This window comes from Oryzias latipes, chromosome 6, assembly GCF_053564925.1.
Source record: "Oryzias latipes strain Hd-rR chromosome 6, Olatipes_Hd-rR_3.1".
NCBI classification, from domain to species: Eukaryota; Metazoa; Chordata; class Actinopteri; order Beloniformes; family Adrianichthyidae; genus Oryzias; species Oryzias latipes.
Genome location: NC_136242.1, coordinates 4729878 through 4755746, shown reverse-complemented (window position 1 = coordinate 4755746; position 25869 = coordinate 4729878). Strand labels below are relative to the sequence as shown.

At 40.0% G+C, this 25869-nt stretch overlaps 1 protein-coding gene across 2 annotated transcripts; it reads left to right on the top strand.

Moving 5' to 3' along the window:
• The first annotated feature begins 7973 nt into the window (after window positions 1-7973).
• On the top strand, window positions 7974-25600 carry cdhr5b (cadherin-related family member 5b). Of its 2 annotated transcripts, XM_023955479.2 has the most exons (15): window positions 7974-8128; window positions 9802-9980; window positions 10071-10127; window positions 14823-14912; window positions 14997-15086; window positions 15300-15401; window positions 15486-15671; window positions 16794-16884; window positions 16966-17063; window positions 17156-17359; window positions 18758-18868; window positions 18946-19012; window positions 19403-19510; window positions 23717-23880; window positions 24097-25600. In XM_023955479.2, exons 1-15 carry the CDS (start codon window positions 8038-8040, stop codon window positions 24631-24633), a joined length of 2175 nt encoding a protein of 724 aa, XP_023811247.1. In that variant the 5' UTR covers window positions 7974-8037; the 3' UTR covers window positions 24634-25600. The 2 variants fall into 2 exon arrangements, with proteins under 2 accessions (XP_023811247.1, XP_023811248.1); XM_023955480.2 differs by lacking the exon at window positions 19403-19510.
• Window positions 25601-25869: the final 269 nt, after the last annotated feature.

Below are 25869 nucleotides of genomic sequence, written 5' to 3'. Positions count from 1 at the left end.
TTTCACCTCTGTCTTAAAGGGATCATTTTTGGAAAGATAAGGCTGTAATACAGTAGAATGATTTTTATGGTTTTTCGACTTTCTTGTCTCGTTGCTGATTTCTGTCTGCTTCCTGTGAACCCTTTTCTTTCAATTTTCTCAAAAGGTCTTGACCTTTGCCAGGCCACAGTTAAAGATCACCATAGTGCTCTAAATCTGCCTTATCTTGAATAAATAAAGCTTAAATAGATAAAAAGAATGTCCAGGATAAAGGTTCTCAGACGATCATTGGTGATAATGGTTTTGTAACATATGAAAGGTGGAAGGAGGCCGTTGTTGTTGATGAAGCGACGCCACTTTTTTTCTTTTTTACCTTCACGTGTCCCACAGGGATGAAGATGAAGCACGTTTTTTGACACAAGTCAGACACCTGAATGCACTGTGGTCTTTGCCAGAAACAGCAGCAGAGCCTCTACTTGAGGCCACTTTCAGGTGCGTTCACACACACACACACACTGGTCTGCGACCTTCTGACCAAAAGGATTGAATGGATGCTTTCTCATTTACTAAACGATTAACATTTACTCATCTATTCACGATAAGAAGTCAGCAGAAAAAACTGTCAGTGTTGCAGGAGAACGTGTGACTCTCTTTCAAAGCTTAATGCTCAATAACTTTTGATTTTGAAGTTGTTCAATCTGTTTAGTACATTTTCAAACAGCTAAACGTTAACAACATAACCATTATAAAAGAGACTTCCAGTGTTTGATAACTACAGGTAACTTTTAGTGCAGCTGCTGAAGCTTTAAGCAAACAAGCAGTGATATCGTCTCTATCTGGATGCTGCAGAACTCCGGATCACACTGATCAAGGGGAATTTGCCTTTTTTTTTGGAAGCTTAAACCCAATAAAATGTTATATATTATTTGACACTGAAGAACCTTCAGGGTCAAATTTGGCCACTGTATTTTTTTTGTTTGTAAAAATATTAATTTTTAAATTAACTTATTTTTGGCTGTTGATAATTATTGCTACCCAACATTAACAACAACAACAAAAAAGTTAAATGAACTAAAAGAACCTTGATGAAACTTGCTCTTGGGTTCTTCAGAGTTGAAACATAGATATCAGAAACCCTTCAATGGCTGTAAGAAAAACCAAACTGAGACTGCATTTGGAAATATGATGCTCACTCATTCAGATCATCAATTTTTCTCTGCTTGTTTTTCAGGCAGCTTCTGTCCTTTGGTTTAGATCGCAGGAGGCAACTGGGAGACATTGAGTTCTCAAACCGATACTCTGAGTTTCTACGTTCTAAAGCCAAACACAGCTCCATCTGCGCCTTTCTGCGCCGCATGCAGGGAGTCAAACAGAGGTGTGAGATACTTTAGTTAACATTTCAGTCAAAACAACAGAGACAAGAGTTTAAAAGTACAGAATAAAAGTGACAGGTAGGACACTACTTATGGTCAAAATTCACTAAAAACGAGACATCGTTCGAAAAAAGATGTCCCTTGGGATCATTGTAAAGACCCATCACCATGAAAATGTTCCTGTGAGATTTTTCTGATGATAGAGGACATCTACAAAGAAAATCAAGCTTAAAGCTGTATTTTTGAGAATTTCTCTATGTATTTTGTTGTGAATCAGGAAACAGATGATAAAAAATAATATTTGTGATGTAGAAAATATGCTGGGCGGACCACAAATAGATTCATGAAGGTCTTTGTTTTCCTCGTCTGAGCTGGAATCTGGGGGGTATTCCAGGAAGCAGGTCATGCTAGCTCCCACGGTAAGTTTGAGGCTAAAGAAGTGTACAACCACCGCCTTCGGTTCCAAAAACAGAAGTATGTTTCAGGGTATTCTTAGTTCCCCTGGCAACTCATGCTCTGAACATAACCTGGTCTGGAGCAGGTTTAGTTGAAGGTTAGTTTGTTTTCAGAGAGGTGAAGTAGCATGGCGTGTCCATTTGAAGATGATTTAGTGGATGAAGAAGCTCAGATAATACTTTTTCCACCATGAGAGGGTGATAAAACCAGATAGGATGTTGGAAAAATAAACTTTTTTACTTTGATCTAACTTAATTATTTGCTTCAGTTAAGATAAATCAATTCTTTTTAGTTAAGTCAGCTTAAAAAATAAAACGTAGTTTTCAGACAGTTATTCTACTTTCATTCAAATAATTCAATTAAGTAGGTGTAACTTTGGTGCTGCTGTTAGATCGGCAAGGGATTGTGGGATACCATTCCCTTTGCCTGTCTGGACGGATTTGGGTTTAAGTGTGGGTTTTTGACCAAATGTGTTTAGTTGTTTAGCTGTTTTACTGTGTTTTGCCGAGATATATGTACTGTTATATTTAATTCTTTCTGCACCATGAGTGAGAGGGAGGGAGAGAGAGGATGATGAATTTATATAGCACCACTACTGTGCACTGGTATAATGACTTATGCAGAGATATGGTCTATGGTGACGTGATTCAAATCTGATTTGTTTCATTCATTTTATTGTTATAAAAATGAGTAAATCTGCCAGCTCAAACTTAGACATATGAGAGTTCAAGAATTATAATTCATTAAGACAGAAAAACTTTAATTGAATTGGAGTAATATGACATTACATAAATATGTAAATTTGAGTTGTAAAAAAAATATTGAGTTGGATAGACCCCTAAGAAATTAGGTTGAATAAATTTAACTCAAATACTAGTTGGATAAGTTATATATATATGCGTCACAATGAAAATGAGATAGAAACTCATGCGTTTACTTTGTCCGTTCTTTTTCTACAAGCAGAAACTCTTTTTTTTGCTGATGATGCAGCCGTGTTACTTTTTTGATGGGCGTATAATCTTCATACGCCGTCATTAAAATCTCAGACTCCGTCTCACTGAAGTATAGCGCTCTCTTTTTTCTCCATGCGTTTGGTGACTCCGGAAATCGGCGATCCATTGAGAATGTCTTTTTGTACTTGAATAGAAAGGGAAATGTAACTGTGACTTGAGTCTGATGCTTCTACAGCTCACACTTTACTTCACGTTGACCTCTGACCTCATGGAAACCTCTTTCCACAGTGGTGTTGGAGGAGACGTGGAGAAGGTGAACTTGCTGCTGAAACAGTACATGTGTCCCTCAGTCTACAACAACTGGCCCACAGACCTGTAGCAGCTGGAGGAAGAGCCAGAGGTTTTCTGACAGGATGAAGATGCTTTCAAATCCATCTCTGTACATTCGGTTATTGTCATATTTTCATGTAAAACATGTTTTTGTTGTTAAAACAAAATATGTCATGAGGAGTTTTAAAGTGGTGCGTGTGTGTGTATGTTTTTTCCCAAACAGCATTCAGACACACTGAGCATTTACATGTGTCAAAGGAAGTTAAAGAGCAGTGACTCCAGAATCGAATTTAAAATCGAGCTGGTTTCATAATTGGGCCTGAAGGTGCCATAATGAAATTTGCTTGTGCTCTGTGGAAACAGACATGGAAGGAGATGCAAACATGACTAGAACAATTGCATTAGCTGCGATAATGCAGGTAATGCTGCATGCTGACGCTGTTTGCTAAATGCTGTAACCCTTGTGCTATCCTAGGCACTTTAACATTGGGAGTTGGGTCATCTAGACCCACTAGACAGAGCTCTGAACCTTTTTTCTTCAATGATTTGTGATCTTCACTGGTGTCCATGGATTACATGAAATCTTTCCACCTTTATCCACCTTTGTCATGGTAGGGAGAACACGTCAAAGTAAGGGGGGGGGGGGTCATCTAAGATAGCACAAGGGGTAAAACAGCTAGACAGTTGAAGAAAACAGAGATGCAGTTTGGTTCCTGTTCAGACTGATCTGGTTTGATCAGCAAAACCATCCTATAAAGGAGCTTGTGTGTTCAGTACATTTAATAATTACTTGAGCTTCAAAGACGGTCTTGATAGGTGACGATCTGTTGAGGGAGGAAATTTCCTGGCAACTGAAACATTGAGGCAGTCTTCACTAGCACAGGAACCTTCTTTTAGGTGAAGCTTTGATTGAATAGGTGCAGCAGAATCCCACATAGCTGATCTGCACACACCTTCTGGACTGTGGGGCCAACACCACCTGGACCTACAGCCAGGTTTCTGTTCGGACTCTCCGATGTTTAGTAGATGCTGGCAGGCCGGAGGGGATGCATCAGAACTAAGATTAAGAATCTTTACTGAGTTGGAGTTCTTTACGGTGTGTATCTGTGTCTGACACACAGAATGTGGATGCCCCATTGATGATGGCATCATTTCTGAGTCACGTGTGTAGTTTGATGATCCCACACCAGTTCTTGTGTGGCCCTCATGGCAAACAGCTTCAGAACTCGCATTAAAAAACGCCCCCCCCCCCCCGACAAAGGTTACTCATTTCAGGAAACTTAATTCTAGGTGTGCAGCACGTGCGGGGTGGGGGTGGATGAGAAGGCACCGCAAATGCAAGGGCAGGACTTTAAAACACTAAACCAATAAGAAAAGTCCACACATTTATACACTCAAAAAAAGGAAATTACCAGCCAATAAACTTAAACTTGAACGAAAATTTAACTTGTCATTTCAACCAAAAAATGTCATGTTTGTAAATCACATGTCGATTGTACATAAAAATAACCTATTTAATAGTTACTCATTTCAATCATGTTGATCCAACATAAAACCATTACATTGGCTTATGCCTAGATATCCTCACGATATCACGAGATTATGCGAGATTCCTCAACTACACCTGGCTGCGGCCTGAGGAACGATCAATTTCACCGAATGCCTGAACGCTCCAGAATTTGAACCACGCCCACGTTGAGCCCATCTTCTTCGCATTTTACAAGTTTCTATGTGCAATATAGCCACCTCAGGGAGGTTAAAGAGGGCATAGTCTCATTTTGTTGAACCAACATCTTTCAAATTAGTTACAGCACTCCAAAAAGAGTATTTGGGCTGTAGTTGGAAAGATACACTTTTTTACAATGATCCAAGTTTATCATTTAGTTTGGTGAAAATAAATCATTTTTTTAGTTCATTTAACTTAAAAATAACACCTAGTTGTCTGACAGTTATTTTACTTTCAATCATCTTAATTCAATTAAGTTAGTGTAACTTTGGTGTGAAGCTGTCATGACGTCAGAACATAAGGCAGCGCAAGGGATTGTGGGATACAATTTTATATGCCTGTCTGGGCAGATTGGGGTTTAAGTGTGAGTTTTTGTCCATGTGTTTTGTTATCTAGCTGTTTCACTCTGTTTTGAATAGTAATTTAAACTGTTATGTTTATTTCTTTCTGCACCATGATTTAGAGTTTGGGAGAGGATGATGACCAACCCTCTTGTGCGGTAAAGCAGCGTTTGTCCCAATACTCATTACACATGAACTCATGCCTTGTTACATGACACATTGCTGGATCATTCATGTCTATGACATGGAGATCACAAGGCCTGTTGGTTGTTTCTTTACAAAAAAGAACAAAATTAAAGAAAAACGAAAAAGGTTTAAGTTTAAATCAATATGTGAAATTGAGTTGGATAGACGTAATAAATTAAGTTGAAAAAACGTAATTAAATTACGTGTTTTCAATTGAAGGGATTTAGGTTGAACCTAAATACATTCAGTTGACCCAACCTGGGTGCATTAAGTAGGACCAATATGATTCATTTTTGTTCAAGTAAAGCTATTAATCAGGTGGAAATCCTTTCCATAATTGTTTTATGTTCATTCAATGTGAAAGTTTTTGAGTGTATTCTTATGCTGTAACTCAGCTACTGAAGTTATGATCTACAGTATATCCTTGAACCCAGGATGGATCCCACTACAGAGGAGTTCAGCCATTTCACCTATTTATTTATAGTTTTATTACAGAGTTAAACAATAATGGCCATGGAACTAATTTTAGAGATATTTTAAGTCTTCAGCCTTGGCAATCACCCACCCTTGGCCTAATGGTAAGTCTGCACAACAGGGTGGAGAGGCGGAGCTGATGTGCTCGTCATCACAGCGCTTGGCTGCAATCGCCTTGCTGATGCTAGAGTAGTTCAGGAGTTTCATTACTGCTTCTGCATTCTTTGCTCACTTTTTTTTAGCCGCGTTCTAACATCCATTACTAGCAGTTTTGGAGTACAACAATACAGAGTCTGAAACGGAAACAAATTCTGTAAACTCTGCTTTCTTCTATCCTAAATCACTGCAACAGTCTAGCAGAATGTTGTAGAGGACTTCAGGATTCCTTCTGCTGAGGATCTGGATGGAGATGCAAACTCCATCTTCCAGCAGGACCTGGTCTCTGCCCAGACTATTGAAGAATTGAAGATGGACGAATCATTGGCAGCTGCAAAGTTCAGGACAAACAACGACTCAGCAAGATCGTCAGGACTGCTAGCAAGCTAGATCGTTGGGGCACCTCTCCCGATCCTGGAGGAGCTATACGAGCAGTGCTGCCTACGCAGAGCAAGCTCCATCATTAGGGACCCCCAGCACCCCTCTCATGGACTGTTCTCCCTCATGCCATCTGGGAGCATCAGCAGCAGATTGAGCCGGATGCTAAAAAGCTTCTTCCCACAGGCTGTGAGGCTGCTGAACGGACTGTCCCCCTCATGGATACATGGTCCCACATACTCCACTCTGCAAAAAGACCCAAAGGATTACCCCCAACCCCCCCCACACAACCCCAAGACATAATACATGGATACAGACTAACAGCCCCCCCATAAACAAGACTGCTGTTAAACGTACATAGTCACTTTAATCACACTGAATGCTGGTCTCTATTTGATTTTACTTTATTATATTTCATTTGTACTTATCCTATTTTGCTGCTATTTTATTCTTGGATTGTTATTTTATTGCTATTTTTTATTATTGCTTGCTTCTTTGCACTGGTCATGCTAGAAACAACATCTCGTCTCACCTGTGCATTTTGTAATGACAATAAATCTGGAATCTTGAATTGTGAAAGTACTTTATTTTGATTGATGTCATGTGATCATATTCTCTGTCTTCATATTCCTGCAAAAACTTAGAAGTAAAGAATGACTTCTCCACAGTTCTATCATTTTCTGAAATTCTGTTTTTGTGGGTTTTATGAGTTAGAACCCTAATTTATGTAAAAAAAATAGAAATGTTTGAAATCAATGAAATGGTGGTCCCTGAATCTTTATGCTAATAAAGTTTGGTTTTTTAAATATAATTGTGGAAATGAATCCACTTTTCCAGGATATTCTACATTTTTGGAAAAGGTCTGTACATCAAATATAATCTGGTTTTATTTGAATTACGTGGACTAAATTGAATTATACTGTTTGTGATTACCAGATATTTTTTGCTTTAGTTTAGCACTTTGAGACAACTGTGAACTGGTACTTTCAAAATAAAGTGTATTTGAATGAAGATAAAAGAAAAGGAACTGTCAAAGATGAACCAAAACTTTGCAAATGCACGATAAACCCTGAAAAGGCTTAGTGTGTGCGTGTGTGTGTGTGTGCGTGCGTGTGTGCGTGCATGCGTGCGTGTGTGCCTGAATGTACTTTGTTATGGAACTGAAAGGAGGCAGCAGGTCACATTTTTCCAAAACCACCAAACTGCTTGTGACTCTGAGGCAGATGGTCACTTCTGTTTAAAGGTCAACGTTTCTCTTCATTGCTGCTGCCCTTCTGCTCCATATTATGGTAACATAATACTGAAGGAGTAAATGAAAATATCAAGAAGTGCGTTGAAGAAAAAAATTCCTCTGCTGTTTTAGTGAATTGTCTTTTAGCTTCTCTTTGGTTTATTGCAACTTGCTTTCATTTTACAGCCCAGCCTGATGTCTGTTAGTTTTTATGTTAGGTGTGTCCCATGAAGGGCAAAGGACCAAAGAGCTGATGGCAGAACACAATATGAAAGTATTGTAATGTGCTTCTCATCAAACCCTTAAAAATAAAAGCCAATCAGTTAAGCTGATGCTGTATATGACTTCTCAGCAAACAGGTGCCCATGAGGGTTTTTATGATGGGTGAAAGTCCACTGCAGCTATAACATGATCACGGAAGCAGAGCGCAAACACACTGGATCACAGAACAGACATGGACAACACTTCTCCTCGCTTCGCTTTGCTCACGGCCTTCAGTTTGTGGTTCTTGATTTTTCAGTTTAAATCCACTGAAGCAGTTGATAGTAAGTTCAGTTTATTTTGCCTTTCCTGAAACTCTGTTTCGTTGTTTAGAAACCTACTGATGTATTTTGCAATAAATGGTGTGTAAGTGACAAAAAAAAAAAGATGTAAGATTTTTTTCATGTTCATTTTTATAGAAAAAATGTAATAGCAACACGATAAAGACTGACTTCAGGCATCTGCACCAGAACTGTTGAGTAAAAAAAGGTTGGAAAGTGAAGGAGCTTTCTAAAAAAACATCTGTGGATTAATTGAGCTAAAAGAGCTCGTGTTCTGCTGAAAGCTAGAAGGAGTAAAGCCTTAGTCATCGCCGCCGTTATGGGTGGATGAAGCATCGTAGTTTGGATGGGCGTGTGGTTTACATAAGCGGTCAGTAAGGAGTCAGTTCTCACACTTATGACTTGAGTGTGGCGTAATGGCACCGTACAACAGCTTCACCTGTACGTCAGAAGTGCGTGGAACTTCTTATAAATACTTCTCAATACACTTACCACACACATAACAATGTCTAATGTCTCTTGAGGTGACCATAGGAGCCTCAAGGGAACTGCAAGATACACTTCTCCTAAAGATGTGGCTGCTCCTCTCTACGTGTTGATTCAAACGATATTGTTTATACTGTTTAGTTTTTAGGAAATTATATTAGCTGAACAGTTGGGGAAAAAGGCTGTGACAGTTCAGCAACTAACAGGATTATTAACGTCTATAGGAATGGTAGATGCTATAGGAAGCTGCTTTTGTGCAACGTTGTTCACATCTGTTGTTTGATTATCAGTTTCTTCAGCCTCTTTATGTCATTTGTTCTGCCAAAGCATCAACAAATGATGGCGGATGTTGTTCCCTTTACTTTTGAAAGATCTAACAGATGATCATAACTTTGATGTGCCAGGAGGACTTGGTAGATCAGTAAAAGGTTGATTTCCTGCCTCTTGTTAAAAAACAAGTTATGTTTGATTTCTTCCATTGCAAATAAAACAGATGAACTAAACGCATCTGATAGCACCAACCCCCAATGCACAGAAGTAGAATTACGCTTTTTTTTCATCATGTTCTAATAAACGTTCCAAATGTCACTTGTGAGGACTCCTTTTGGGTGAATTTTCCAAATGACAGACCTCTGGAAGCTGTTTGGTTGCATATAGACCTTATATAAACAAGTGGAAAAGTAGTTATCCCTTCACAAACTCACTCAATGCATCTTAGATTTTCTTTGTTTTGTTTTTTTGGCCTGCTTCTTTTCATTAAGTGAAAATGTTTTGGATTGAGCGACACTTTTCTAAAGCTCTTTTCATGTAAAAGCCATATGCAGCTGTGTGAAGAGTTTGCTTTAACCTGAGATACCATGAACCAGGGTATTCCCATAAGTTAGCAGCTTGTCTTAGCTACAAAAACCAACTACCATCAAAGAAAAACATCATAAAAAAAGTTTTACTACTGTCAAAGATTTCAGGATTTTAAATCATAGCAATGCCACGTTGCAAACAATTGAATAATTACAAGGAAGCTGTGCTGTGAATTACAACAATAAAAACATCATTCTTGTCATTAATTATCTCATGAGTTGCATCATGACTAGAAAACATGGTCCTTTGAGAGGACTTTTCACTGGATTTTCTCTGTCGGGACAAAAGGAAAGATGAGTCTGTGACAGAGATAATGTCTTCTCTCCCAACAGTTTGCTCAGCTCCTTTTAGCATTCCATTTCCAGAAAACAACAAAGTGGACGATGTTGTGCTAACAATCACTGTCCAGCCAGATGTGACACTTGACTTTGCGCCACCTCCTGCAAACCCAGATAACCCGTTTAGACTTGATGGGAACCAGTTGAGAGCTGTCAGAGTCCTGGACTATGAGGTACTGTTTCTATATGACTGAAGTGAAGCTCCAAACTCATACACTGAGTAAAAAGTCAATGTGTCAATTTTTTTTGATTGTTTTTTTCAGACGGTGAAGAACTATGCGGTCCAGATTTCATGCACACAGACAAACACAGGTCTTTCGGTAAGACTCCATAAAGCAAATGTGTTTCCCAGCTACTCAATCATAATAAGCTCTAAAATAAAGTTTTAAATCAGAACTCGGACTATTTTATATTATCAATACATGGGAAAAAGCACAGCTTAGCTTAAGTAAGAACACAAATTACATGTTACATTTTTTCTGCGGGTTTTCAAGCAAATTTGCACGAGCATTGTGCAAGCTCATTTAACTAATTTGGCATTTAGCTATTTTATTTGCAATATGCTAGCTGTTTTATCTAGACATGAATTTAACCCTTTTACTAGGTTAATGTTTTTTGTGTGTTCTAGTTGTTTTTTAAGATGATTTGCTGCTGAACTGTTATTTTAACAATATGCTAGCTGTTTTGGCTATTTTAGACATTCTTCCAGTTTTTCTAATTATCCATAAACCTTTAATTTTGCATTTTCAGCTATTTTGGGCATTTTATTATTATTTAAGCTACTTTGAAACTTGTACCTAGCATTAAGCAGATTCCTTCACAGTTTTTAGCAAAAGTTTTTAGTTATCAAACATTTTTCTTAAGCAAACTTCCACTACTTCAATGACTTTGGTGTCAGGCAAATTGCTTTTGTATTTATTGCAATTAGCTTCAGCATCTTCAGCGACCGCAATCAGCTTATTTACACTTGCATAATCACAAGTAATACCATTAACAGTGGGGCAAAAAAGTATCTAGTCAGCCACTAATTGTGCAAGTTCTCCCACTTAAAAAGATGAGGGAGGTCTGTAACTTTCATCATATGTATAAAAATCCATAAATTACATTTTCTGATTTTTAAAAAATGTAATTATAAATTATAGTGGAAAATAAGTATTTGGTCAAAAGCAAAAAATCAATTCAATCCTTTGTTATATGCCCTTTGATGGCAAGACAGCTGTCAAACGTTTTCTGTAAGTCTTCAAGAGGTTTTCACAAACTGTTGCTGATATTTTGGCCCATTCCTCCATGCAGATCTCCTCTAGAGCGGTGATGTTTTGGCCCATTCCTCCATGCAGATCTCCTCTAGAGCGGTGATGTTTTGGTCCATTCCTCCATGCAGATCTCCTCTAGAGCAGTGATGTTTTGGTCCATTCCTCCATGCAGATCTCCTCTACAGCAGTGATGTTTTGCTCAATTCCTCCATGCAGATCTCCTCTAGAGCGGTGATGTTTTGGCCCATTCCTCCATGCAGATCTCCTCTAGAGCGGTGATGTTTTGGCCCATTCCTCCATGCAGATCTCCTCTAGAGCAGTGATGTTAAGGGCTGTTGCTGGGTAACACAGAATTTCAACTCCCTCCAAAGATTTTCTACGGGCTGAGATCTGGAGACTGGCTAGGCCTCTCCAGGATCTGCAAATGCTTCTTAGGAAGCCTGTCCTTCATTACGTGTTTGGGATGGTTGTCATGCTGAAAGACCCAGCCACGTTTCATCTTCAATGCCCTAGCTGATGGAAAGAGTTTTTTTACTCAAAATCTAACGATGCACTGCCCCATTCATTCCTTCCTTTACACGGATCAGTCGTCCTGGTTGCGTTGCTGAAAAAAAGCCCCGAAGCATGATGCTTCCACCCCCATTTATACAGTAGCTATGGTGTTCTTTGGATACAGCTCAGCATTCCTCCTCCTCCAAACACAAAAAGTAGATTTCTTTCCAAAAAGTTCTATTTTGGTTTCATCTGACCATGGGACATTCTCCCAATCCTTTTCTGGATCCTCCAAATGCTCTCTAGCAGACTGTAGACAGGCCTGCACATGTACTGGCTTTAGCAGGGGGACACGTCTGGCACTGCATGGTTTGAGTCCCTGGTGGTGTAGTGTGTTACTGATGGTAGCCTTTGTTACTTTGGTCCCACCTCTCCACAGGTCATTCTCTAGGTCTCCCGTGTGGTTCTGGGATTTTTGCTCAATGTTCTTGTGATCATTGTGACCCCATGGGGTGAGATCTTGGGGGAATCCCCAGATGGAGGGAGATTATCAGTGGTCTTGAATGTCTTCCATTTCCTAAAAATTGCTCTCACAGTTGATTTCTTCACATCAAGCTGCTTACCTGTTGCAGATTCAGTCTTCCAGCCTGGTGCAGGTCTACAATCTGGTTTCTGGTGTCCTTAGACAGCTCTTTGGTCACCATAGTGGAGTTTGGAGTGTGACTGTTTGAGGTTGTGGACAGGTGTCTTTTATATAGACAACCAGTATAAACAGGAGCCATTAATACAGAAGAAGTTACAGGTCTGTCAGAGCCAGAAATCTTGCTTGTTTGGAGGTGACCAAATACTTATTTTCCACCATGATTTACAAATGAAATCTTTACAAATCAGACAATGTGATTATCTGGATTTTCTTCCTCATTTTGTCTCTCATAGTTGAGGTTTACCTACGATGAACATTACAGGCCTCTCATCTTTTTAAGTGGGAGAACTGTAACAATCGTTTCCTGACTAAATGAATTTTGCCCCACTGTATAGTTAATTCAGAAATCTTGTTGTCTTTTAGTTTAAAACTGTATTATTCAAATTAATCCGTGATAAGAAAAATACTTTTTAATAACCATTCAAAGATATGAAATTAAAAAAAATAAGATAAGATAAAATAAAATTAATAAAATTAGCATCTAATGAGATGAAAAAACGTCAGAACCTGAAAGGTGAAATCCCAGGCTACACTGTTAATTAACATAACGCAAATCTTCGGAATACCATGCAAAACTGCATTTTATTTCAGGTGAAAACATTTTAAAAAGTTTAAAAAAGTCACTGAAAATATTTAGCATAACTGTATTGCAGTTTAATCATGACATTTGGACCCAAAATTTTCTTTCTTGAAACGTTTCATCCCTCTTCCATGTGGGTTCATCAGTCTGAGTGGGGATGAGTTCAAGCCATGCAGGCCCTTTTTAGACTGATGAGCAGTGAAAGTCCAGACGCCATGACTCAACAAGACCATACCAGAAACTGGAGGTGTAGGGCCCAATATGCAGGAGGATTGGTGGCAGAGACTCAAACATCAGTAAATAAGCCTAAACAATAAAATAACTCGTGGAGAAACAAAAATATGACAGAGCAGACGACGTGACAAGGAAGAACTGAAAACCAGACACTTTAAATACATTGAGGACATTTAACCAAGAGGGTTGTGAATTATTATCTATCAAACAGAACATGACCAAAACCAAGAACACAACTAAAAACAAAACAAACGAATGCGCACAATCTTCACAGACGACCTCAACTGGATGAATGAAACAAAATCAAGCATCAACTATCATGATCCATAGTTTGTGCAGCAATTAAACAATTAAAACTCTACATTAAGTCTCTTTTGCATATTCAATATGATGTTCACCATCTACTAAGCATGACATAGCTGCCCTGTTTATGTGGTAAATGGCGTATACTTATATCGCACTTTTCTACCTACAAGGCCCAAAGCGCTTTCCGGTCACTGACCCATTCACCCAGTCACTCACACAATATATAACTTGTATGGAGATCTGAAAGAAGCTCATAAAATACTGACAAAAAGGTTTATTTTAAAGGATCGATATCATACTTTTCTTAAGCCTTTCTATATCCATATTTTTGATAATACATCCTTTGGCACACTAAAGAACACATTTTCTATGAAATAGGAGTTATTTTTAGCAGCTCATCAACTCGATCTCTGAGGCACCGCCTTTTGCTCCATTTCATGACATCAACCTAGAGTTGTTCTTGGCAGCATGTCTGCATCTCTCCCACCAAAACAAACAATATCCGAACAAAGATGGATGTGCATATTGTGTATAATAAAGGAAAGGGCTTAGCCGATCACCTCCAGCTCAGCGTAGAAAGTGTGTGCGTTATTCTGGGGGCGGTGCTGGCAGCACAGACTCTTCCTGGAACGGACGGTTCCTCACTTTCTGATGTCATAATGCTTTTTCTCGTTTTTGTGGATTGGGAGGGTGCTCAGAGATGTGTGAATAGATCAAAATACCACTTTGGGGTTGTTTTCTATGAGGAATTAACATTATAATACATTTAGAAGCTCCAAAAGTTGATTTTGCATAGGCCCTTTAAACGAGATGGCAAAAGACATGAAATGACAACAGAAGCAACACAAGTCTATATGAGAAACGCTTCACCTGAACTCAAACAACTGCAAAGGTTGTTCAAAAAACGTGTTTTTCTTAACAGTGTTTTACACGTATATCTTTTCTGTTCAGACATTTTCAATCTTCTTTATTCATAGCTTGTGTTTTTACAGGCATATTGTGCCTTTTCTAACACATGAGGCCAAAGTAGGGAAGAAGTAGGTGAGGCGCAGGCAAGTCGTTCAGACTTTCAACCGCCCCCCCAAATGATGCGCTGCTCATGTGCTAAGCGCACGCTCCTTGTACGCATGTTACATGCTTGCAGCCCAGGCTGACTGGTAGACATTAAGACATCAGACTGTTGTTTGTGTGGTCATCCTACGGCCATCCTATAGATACTACGCATCACCTTTGTGCACGTTGAGTCAGGAGCCGGCACTCGCACCTCACTGACAACTAGAGTGTGTTGAAAGGACACTGTACAACAGCATCACCCTTACGTTATTAGTGTGTGTAGCTTACATTATCACTTACCACACACACACACACGACAACCTGTACGCGTCACCCCTGTACAAGCGTATGTGACTAAGGCATTAAGGGATGACATGTCTTGTGTTTTTTGAAGCTCCCTCTTACCTTCGTTGTCCTTGTGGAAAATGTGAATGACAACCCTCCAGTCTTTGACCAGAATCTGTATCTTGCTGACGTCGATGAGGTAGGAGGAGGATGAAGACACAAACCATTAGAAACCTTTAATGGGATGCATTGAAATCTGCCTCACACATCTTTCTCTTTTTAGCTGTCTCCCATAGGCTTTACCATTGGTCGCTTTGCTGCCACAGACCTCGACCAGCACCCTCAGCTCTACTACACCCTCACATCTGAACCTGTACGACTCCCTTCATCACTGGATGTTTGCTTTTCTCTGACGGTTTTAGAGAAACATCGATTGTCTTTGTTGGACTCGGCAGACATGACGCAATCAGTGAAGCATTGCAAATGCCTGCAAATTTGTTTCAATCCATAAAAATATGACTTCTGAATACATTCCGAATTTAACAGTAACATATAATCCTTGTTCGTTTTTTTTTTTTTTTTTTAGAGTGCATTTAAACTACAATCCCCTACAATTCCAGCAATAATGGTGGATGCAACTCTCAACTATGAAAAAGTCAGAGAATACCAGCTGAAGCTGGTAGTTCAGGTGAGTACTATCTGAGGATCACTTTATCTTTTCTTTCAGTTCTGGGAAAAAGATTTTTGTGTTTTCTTAAACATTGTATTTTAGGACACACCACTTGCCTCTGCACCTGTCGGGCCTTCATTCAGTGCCACCGCAACCATACAGATCAGCATATCTGATGGAGATAACAGACCCCCCTGGTTTCAACCATGCACAAAGTATGAAGTGGGGGGAGCTGTGATTTGTGAAAGTGCAGGATACACTGGAACGGTTAACCTGAATGAACAACAGGTAGGTGACCTGAAGGAAAGAGTAAACACTGATACTTGATTTCATGTTTTCTCACCATGAGTGTTCGTATTTTAACATCACAAATGATCGAGCCTAAAGAGAAAATTTGACCCTATAGAACCACTAATACCACTAGGATATGTGTTATACCCATTTTTGAGACCCCAATCTCATCAGCAGGATCCAACTTTTCCTTAAAAACTCATAAACAACTTGGTCCATGTTTTCCGTCCTGTGGTTCTTTATTATTCCACTAGGGGCAGTAGAAGGGCTTTTCCTGCTCATTTCAAGATTGCTGCCTCAGTGAACTCTCAAAAACACTTTAGGCAGGAAAAAGTTTAGCTAATTGTCAAAACTGGTGAGAATACCTAATGTATTGTAAAAAAAAAATTAAATGACTACTTGCTGTATTGAAAAAAAAAAGGTGAATTTGTTGATAATTAACTCTTTATAATACAATTATGGCATCTTAAAAATGTGTGGATCAAATGTGAGACAGTTGATAAATAGGGTGTTTTTTTCCTCAACAATCATGGCAATGTTTTTACATCTTAAACTAAGATTGTCGGGAACAAAACCTTACCAAATCAACCGACGGACCTGATATTATCTACATCTCATAAAATATATTGTATTTTTTTATGGATTGCTTTAAAAGGGTTTAAAGATATTTAAAAAATCTCAATAACAAAAAAGTCTGAATTTTCTGTCCATTTTTTTATGTAGTGGGCTTTACAGGGTTAATTCTCTCAACTTTGCACATGGAAAAGAGTCCATCAGAGGAACAGACCTTGGTAGATGTTCTGAAGATAAATGCATGGAAGCAGATGGTTTAGACGCGTTAAGAGGAGGAGTGATGATGTTGGGGAAAAAGTGCTAAGCTACAGGAAAGAGGAATAGAGGAAGATGATGTACATGGATGTAGAGATGGAGGGCATGAGGGTGTGACGGAAGAGAATAGGATAAGGAGGCAGACCCCTACAGGGAGGAACTGAAAGACAGAGGAGAACTTTGAAAGATGAAGACATTCCCTCCGTCTGATAAAGAGGTTAAAGCAGCTGTTAGCAAACCCAACAAGCTCTCTCTGAAGTGGACTTAAAAGAGCTCAAACATTCTCCTCAGACTGGAGCGTTATCTCTGAAACCAGGACCGGTACACGCCATTGATGGAGACACTGGAATAAATGAGGAGATAACATACACATTCCTGAGTGGTAAGCAGCGTATAAATAAAAAGTGCCTTTTACTATCACAGAAACCAAGTGTTGCTTCCTGACTGGTCGTCTGTTTTTCAGGGAATGACGAGGGTCTGTTTGCAATCAACCCAAGCACAGGTGACATCACAATGTTGAGGCCAGCTGACGTACTCGGAGAAATTAACCTGGTAGTTCTGGTGAGGGAAAAAACAAACTTCTCACTTATTTTGGAATTGTCAGAAGAACCTTTACCACTTCATCTTTTGACACAACATTCCTTCTACCAAAGGCTGCTCAGAAGATTAACGTGGATCAGTTCGCCACCACCCAGGTGGGGATTCGTGTTCAGGAGAAGAGCCTGCATCTACCACAGTTTCAAAGGCCTCTTTATGAAGGTCTCATCACATCAATGGGCTCAGTGGCACTAGACCTACAGGACGACAAAAGGGCTCTACGGATCCTGGCCACAGATGAAGACTATGCTGTCTTGGAGGTAAAACTTAGTTTTTCTGAAGAAATCATACAGAATAAATCATTTAGCATTTTGTTTTTTTATAAATAGTGCATTTTATGAACTGTAGTACTTTCTTGACAGGAAAATGAGACCCAAATCTGAAAAAAAGAAGATTATTTTAAAAAGTGCACAAACATTTTACTTCTTTACTTGTAAGTTTCTTAGGTGTCGCCTAAAAACCAAAAAACAAACCCTATTCCTTTTCCAATATTTATTTTGAGAAAGTGATAATAAAAGTCTAGGGTTAATAAACAGAGGTGGGTTACAAGTAGTTACATTTACATAGTTACATTTAATTGAGTAACCTTTTGTAAAATCGATTTTACTACACCATGCGTTTTACTTTTGCTTGAAAAGTATAAGAATAAAAAAAATGGTCTACAACCCAAAATACAGGAGACCAGGCTTGATGGCAGAAAAGAAACTCAAACCTCACAAAACTCATGGAAAAACAGAAGACAAAGCAGAAAACCAGACACTTCAATGGACTGTGGGTAACTAACTAAATGATGACAGCTGTGGACCGTGATTAACCTGGAAAAACTCAATGGAAAAACCAAACTAAACCACAGAACCCTTACACTCTTACTCTTATTCATTCTTTTTTTAACTTTTTCATCTCGGTAAAATGTGTTTCTTTTATTCTAGAGAGGCACAAAAGTATGAAGATTCATAACAATAAATTATTATTACCCCCTAATTTCATTATAACTGGAAAAAAGAAAGGACCCGATCCAACATCTGTAACAAAAGAAAAGTATATTTTAAAAACTAGATATTGATTATTGGCCTCATGCTAAATTATGACGCATGGTAATATGGATGAATGGATGGATAAACGGATACACGGACAGACAGATGGATGGATGGATTAACGGATCGATAGATGAATGAACTGACAGACAGAAAGACAAATAGTATTGTTGTGTATCACAAATGAAAGCCTTGTTGTCACCGCATAGGCTGTAAACAAGGGGATGCTACTTTTCTGTTAAATCAATTTTCATTTTATTTTCATTATCTGAAAAAATATTACAATTTACACAATAATTAACTAAATGTATATATTTCTAAACTGTTACTTAATCCTTGATTTCATTATTTTTAATAGTATGTTTTTGTCTCTTACTGGATTATTTATTTGGATAACTACCTTTTACTTTTATCTGAGTAATGTTGTTTCAAGGTAAAGCTACTCTGACCTGAGTAGAATTTTTAGACACTCTTCCTACCTGAGGTCATCAAAGAGTCAAACGGATAACAGTGTTTAGTGTCAGGAGGCTCAGCTATTGGTCAGACTTGATTTGTGGTTTCTTCAATGCTTGGATTTTTCTGTCTTTTTTTGTCGATTCTATAAATATTATTTGTACTTCACAGGGTATAAATCCTCACATCACGTATTCATTTGAAGAAAGCGAGGACTTTGTTATCATCAATGGATTCTTGTTCCTGGTCAATGATCTGACAGATGACACCTTTCGTTTGACTGTAAGGTTAAGAAAAATAGAACACCATAAACCTAGCTGGGATTTATCACTTATCTAATTCAATTTTTGGATTCTTAGGTTGTGGCAAAAGACACATCCAATGATGAAACAGCTACGGCCCAGCTGGTTGTGGAGGTAAAAGCAGGTAAGGGGTCTGTACACTTCATGGAAATATGGAAATATAAAAATGACAAAATCCACAGTGATGTACTGAAAAAATATATATTTTTCATGTCCTCTCTCCATGTACACCAATGGCATCAATATCAGCCAAGATACATCACCTCTACATGTCAGTTTTCATTCCATCAGTGAACTTTTTCAGTTCGATTTTCATGCTGCATTCCCTCTGGTCTGCACTCATGGCCTTCTTTGAACAAACTAGTTTCTGTTCATTAACAATTGATATGAAACCATGCTTCTGGGCCCATTTGAGTCCGTTATTTATTTCCAAACTCATAAGGTTGAAAATGCAGTTTTTGTTCCGAGTAAAACACCCGGAAACAACAACATAAAACCAAGATATTTCTCCCAGGTATCACCACCAGCGCTTTGCCTCAGAGCACTACAGACATACCGACAACCACGGGAGGCATCATCAACACCGGAACGACAATTTCAGCCAGCAGCCCCAGTTTAACAAGTGTGTGACCCTTCCTCATTCCTGATTAAGTAATGTCAGTTTCATTTTCATTTAACCCTTGTGCTATCCTATGGGATCAAGATGACCATTGACATGTTCTCCCTACCATGACAAAGGTTGATAAAGGTGGAAACATTTCATGTAATCCATGGACACCAGTGCAGATCACAAATCATTGACGAAAAAAAGTTCAGAGCACTGTCTAGTGCAGTGGTGGCTAACCCTGGTCCTCAAGAGCCTCAACCCTAATAAACTACCTTAATATGGCGGGGGAGGAGGGTTGTAGAGGGTAGGGTTATGGGGGGTGGCTGTGGGTGCGCGGCGATCTCTGGGATTCTCGGGCCGGGTGCCGGGGCTGGCTCGCGGGGGCAGGGGCGCCGGTTGGGTGGTCGGCCGCCCATGGATTCTCGGGGCCCTGGTGTCGTCCCTGGCCCTTGTCTCGGTGTCCGGCGCCCGGTGGCCCCCATGGCTGCCGCCTGGTACGGCCAAGCACTCCTATCCTGTGGCCTGGGGGCCAGACGCCGGGTTCGCTTACGCCTTTGGGCGTCGGGGGGGCCCCTGTAGGGGGGCATTCTCTGCGCTTGGCTGGGTGGGTGGGCGATCCCCTCCTCCCCCCGTCCCGGGCTGCCTGGGTCCGGTGCCTGGGGGGTTCCTGGCCTGGGGGTCTCTCCTCCCCTCTCCTGGTCTGGCTGTGTAGGATCTGGTTCCCCTTATGAACACACGGTTCACGTCGGCAGCATGCATGTATCTCCACCCCCACGTGCACACTGCCACACTGCTCCCTGTCTGCTTCATCCCTCCTCCTTACCTACAGTGTATTGATGGACAGATATTTTCCGCTCATCTTAGTGTCAGATTTTCACCTTTGATGTAACATTCGTCTTTCCAGCAGATCTGGTATAATTGTTACAGCTCAAAATAATAACTTATTCAAATCAGTGCTTGTATCCCCCACCTTTTCACCTTTCTTCCTTTTACTCTCTTCCACCCCCCCCCCCTCACATTCTTACCCTCTCCCTCCCCACACACACTAAATGTAACAAATAAGTAAAAAATAATACAACAAAAAGGGGTTTATACAAATTTACACCCTAGTTTCTCGAAGCTATATAACCTCTTTTTGTGATAGTAAAACCTGTCCAACACAAAAAGCCTTCAGCTCTAATCTGTTTGCTCAGCTGTTGGACAGAACAAGTAAAAAAAAAAAGAAAAAAAAGAGCCTCAACCCTGCTGGTTTTCCAGCTCTCCCTCACCAGCTTGCTGCTGATCAGCTGACTCAAGTGATTCCACATCCTGATTGACTGAACACACCTGATTTAGGTTATCAGCATCAAGCAGTCAAGGGGGGGATGGAAAACAGGCTCTTGAGGCTCTTGAGGGCCAGGGTTGGCCACCCCTGGTCTAGTGGGTCTAGATGACCCAACTCCCAATGTCAAAGTGCCTAGAATAGCACAAGGGTTAAAGGGTCTATACCATGCAAAACACTTTTTTTTTACCTTTCAAGTGTAAAAACAACCTCAAAGCAGTAATTTGTTCATTCGTTCAAGCATTTCTGAGTATTCCTCTAATAATCTGCTTTCTGAGCATCAGCCCCTCCTAACCGACGAAAATGAGCAGGTTCTCACATTGTGACATCACAAAGTGAGATCAGCCCCTTCCAGGCAGAGTCTGCGCTGCCAGTACCGCCCCCAGGCTAACACACACGCCCCCTTTCTCCATGGAGCTAGCGGTGATCGGATAAACGCTATCCTTTAAAATGCACAATATGCACATCCATCTATGCAAAAGTTCGGATGTTGTTTGTTTTTGTGGGAGAAACGCAGACCCGCTGCTGAGGTCGACTCTAGTATGACGTCATGAAATGGGCGGCACCCACGAGGAGAGAAAGGCGGAGCCTCAGATATCAAGTAGTTTTTTTCTGGGTAGGAAAAGAGCTCAGGAAAATAACTAATACTTGATAAAAATGTGTTCTTTCATGTACCAAAGGTAATATATTATCATACACATGGATATAGTTTACTGTAAAAGGCTTAATAATAGCATATTACATGCCCTTTAATTGACCAGCAGAAACTCTTATCTGACTGAGCTTTGCTCTGCTGATTAACTTCAGCCTCATCACCTCTTTCATGGACAGAGTTCAGACGGTCAAAGTTCCGGCTGCTATTGGTGGCTCTCAAGAAATGTGAAAGTGTATCAGAACAGCTTCCTTTATGGCACCAGAAATGCAACAAGAAGGCATTATCAGATTCCAAAAGCTGAGACGAGCTTTCTTAAAAAAATCTCAACTTTTAGAGCAATGACAGCTTGGAACACTTTTTAATGAGGTGTATTTCTGAGTAAAATTAAAATGAAATACACATTTTAAGTGTGTGACTAACTTAAAGCTTAAAGACTCGGGGTGCAGGAACTGTTTTTTTTTTTAACCCTTGTGCTATTCTATGACCCACCCGTACATTGACGTGTTCTCCCTACCATGACAAAGGTGGAAAGGTGGAAAGATTTCATGTAATCCATGGACACCAGTGAAGATCACAAATCATTGAAGAAAAAAGGTTCAGAGCACTGTCTAGTGGGTCTAGATGACCCAACTCCCAATGGTAAAGTGCCTAGGATAGAAAAAGGGTTACAGCATTTAGCAAACAGCGTCAGCATGCAGCATTACCTGCATTATCGCAGCTAATGCAATTGTTCTAGTCATGTTTGCATCTCCTTCTATGTCTGTAGCACAAGGGTTACACATTTAAAATGTGAATCTTATGTGTTTATATTATGTATATTTGGGAATACCAAAAAATGTCATTGATATTTATTATGACTATTGTTGTTGTATGACGTGTTTCTTATGATGGACCTCAGGAAGAGCAGCTCTCTGATAAGCACAGCTCATGGGGATCTAAATGATAAACTGTAGTCTGTCACTTCAAAAATGTTTCCAATAGAGTTCAAGCAAACAAAACTTTAAAGAATCACATTTTGGAGCCGTGGAAGTTTTGTTTTTGTCGTTAACCTTGTTGCTGTCCTTTTGTGACGGCGGTTTAAACAGCAGGACTTTTGATAGTGCACATGGGAACCTGTTGTCCTAATATGACTGCAAACCAAACTGAAGACTGAGGACTGAAGCCACGTTCGCAAAAAGCCAAAAATGTCCAACTTTAATACCATATCCAAATCTTAAACATTCCTGCTGCTAGAGACTACAAAACAATTAAATAAAGGATCATTCACTTTATGAGAACAATAACATTGAACCTATGTGCAAAAAGAAACACAAAGTGCTTTGTGCTTCACATCTTTCAAAATGAGGTTGCAGGTTTGTTACTGCAACTCTCAAGTCCTGCTCAGTATTGAGCCCAGCTCTGTTGGCAACAGTAGAAAATCTCCCAAAGATAGAACATACAATGGAAGCAGAATGCCCCCAGCCTTCTGCTCTGTGAGTGGATGCTCCGTCTCCACACCCAGCAGAATTCTGTGCTGTACCTCATCCTAAGGGTGGAGTCTGAGTGATTTCAATGAACTGATCCTCCTCAGCAGAGCACTAACCAGCAGCTGCTGCATTAAATGGATCTATCAGCCAGTCGTATCATTGAGCACTGTTGTCTGGGAAATATTTGAGAAAGAATCCTCGGAGGGAAGACATGTACAACGTAAATTATCCTTTATAAAATATAATTAAATAAATAAAGGGTCATTCACTTTGTATGTTCTCCAACTGTGGGGCGCTCCTTCCTGGGAGGGGGAATACGTTCTCTGACCGTGGTCGGAAGAAGCAGGGGAGATCTTCTCCAGGGCCGAAGGCTGTACTTTTGCACTTTTGTGAATTAAAAAGGACGCCATCCATGCGTCAATATCAAATCCAAGTTCCTTATGGGTCAAAGTTCAACGTGGTTTAACTTTCAGTGCGCGCTTTGTATGTAGAGCTCAGAAATGGTTGCACAGACTTATATAACGACGGATGAATGCAAGAGTTTTGAAGGCAGAAGCCCAAATCATGCATATACGCGCGTTTACATTGATTTTTCTCTGAAAGTGGTCACTTTAACGCGCATTGCTGAGAGTGCTGTGAATGTAGCTTTACAATGAGAGAGTGACTCACTGTGGCAAATCTGTGGCTTTTATAGATAGATTGCTGTCACTACACTCATTTTATGGTAAATATTGATCACCCTGGAGCACCAAACTGGTCTTTTGTTCTGGCATTGACAGTCCCTGCAGGAGGCTTCGGAGTGGAGGACATGGCAGCACTTGGGGCAACCTTGGGGGCCCTTCTCCTGGTGTGTCTGGTGGTCATTGGGGTTCTAGTCCATCGCATGCAAAAGGGAAAAGCCAACTGGAGGAAAATCTATGAGGCCAGCATGTTCAGGAGCTCAGTAAGTTTAAAAAGATGAATAAGTATCCAGAAAAAGAGCATGGTGTTGCTGTATTTTACATTTTTATTCTATAAAGTCAACAAAGTTCTTATGACAAGTTTAATTATAGTTATTTTTTACGTTTAAAGTCAAGGGGTATGCGTGAGAACCAGATTTGACTCTGGTGCAGTAGTTTCTGGAGATCATCAACGCAACATCTGGTTTTCTTCCTTCCAGCTGAGACAAGGCCCGAGTGACCAGAAAGAGGCCATCCAGTACACCAATGAGGCCTTCCAGATGGATGAGGGCGGGGATGGTGTGGACTCCGGTGGGCCAGCGGGGGGTCTGGGTGTGAAGGCTGGAGAACAACCAGCCCGTGACCAATACTATGGAAAGAAAAGTTCTGCACCTCTGCACAACCTTCTGCCTGAAGACACCAGTGACACAGACTCCAACAAGACCGACAGTGAAAAGGAGGTCAAACCCATCCTGACCAAGGAGCGGCGCGTGGAGGAGGGCTACAAGTCAGTGTGGTTTAAGGAGGACATCGACCCGAATGCCAAGGAGGAGGTGGTCATCATCCCAGACAACAACGACCACGACAGTGAGGATGAAGACAATAAACCAAATGCCAGAGAAGATGATGAAGAGGGCACTTCATACAAGAGAAAGATCGCCTTTGCTGACGCCGATTTGGACAGTGGACTGGAGTTGAAGATGGGGGATCAGGAAGATGACTCAGACAGCGGCAGAAGATCGAACACTAGCTTGTAAGAACGGCGATAAGAGGACAACACACCAGCAGCCATGTGGAAGTTTAACCATCAACAAACACGCCTATTTATACAAGTCAGAGGCGACACAGCCTGGAAGAAATGCATCAAAAGAAACCTGGAAACACAAATAATGAATTGAAATTATTCAACCTAAAGCTGTTTTTCTTTTCTGAAAAGCACTTTGTCTTACATATTAAAGCGCTATACTGATTAATCAAAGACTCAAGTAAGTAAATCAGTTAGTTTTTCTCTATATAAATGTAACTGTAAGAAAGTGATCGAAGGTAAAATGTCTTGATTTTTTACAGTTTTAAGAAAACCTCCCTTCATACAGGAATCATGGTCTGAGCTGCCGTGGAGCACGGGACAAACTGGCAAAGGTGGATGATCAAATGAGTGGCTGTCACCAGCACACTGGTTGATCATTAACCTGTATTGCTCAGAGCTGGCAGAACAAACATGCCTGATAAAAGTAGACCTGCAAACAGAACAGTCAAATAACTGAAAAGAGAAGTGTGTCATGATGCTGATAGTGTCAATAAATCCTTATCTGTTCATCACTTACCTCTCTGGGGCTGTACGGCAGATTAACAGAACGATTAAACCTTTAAATCGTTGATCAATAACCCACTGGAGAAACCTGAAAATGATGTCTTCCCTTACTGCCTAAAACCTCTAACCTCTAATCTCCAGCTGTCATAAATTAACAGCATTTAAAGTCCCACGTCCATCTTTTTTTAATCTTCGGTAAAAGCGTCCCAAGTGATCTTTTAAAGAAGATTAGCCAAAATCCAAAAACCTGTTTGTTTGTTTTCTAGAACAGATGATCTGAAAGGTCCACTAAAACGTTAACAATTGTATGGTCAGTTTCATTTGTATTGCTTTTTGTTAAGCTGCAGGAATCTTGACATTTTACACCTCATTTCTTTAAAACACAAATAAAATACAACCTTGTAACTTGAAAATCCTTTCAGCAGCAGAAGCTTCATTTTCTGTCACAGCCCACAGAAAGACGAACAGGAAAAACCTTTTCTTTTCAAAGATGTGATGACTCCTGTTGTTCACCCTAGTGTGACACGAGTTTGCTTCTGAGATCCAGTCTGGGTGGAATTGAGGAGAGACTCACTGAAAAAAAGCAATAAAAAAATTTAAAATATTTACTCATAGCAACTTTAAATTATTACTTTAGACCTCATATGGACGTGGAGGTTTAGTCTGTATAGCATCTGTTTGA

What these genes read in the sequence shown, in the direction of transcription:
- cdhr5b (XM_023955479.2), top strand. Translation starts at nt 8,038, where the DNA reads ATGGACAACACTTCTCCTCGCTTCGCTTTGCTCACGGCCTTCAGTTTG. An exon ending in ATCCACTGAAGCAGTTGATA is followed by an intron (nt 8,129 to 9,801) that starts GTAAGTTCAGTT and finishes CTCTCCCAACAG; the next exon opens with TTTGCTCAGCTCCTTTTAGC. An exon ending in AAATTAACCTGGTAGTTCTG is followed by an intron (nt 17,064 to 17,155) that starts GTGAGGGAAAAA and finishes CTTCTACCAAAG; the next exon opens with GCTGCTCAGAAGATTAACGT.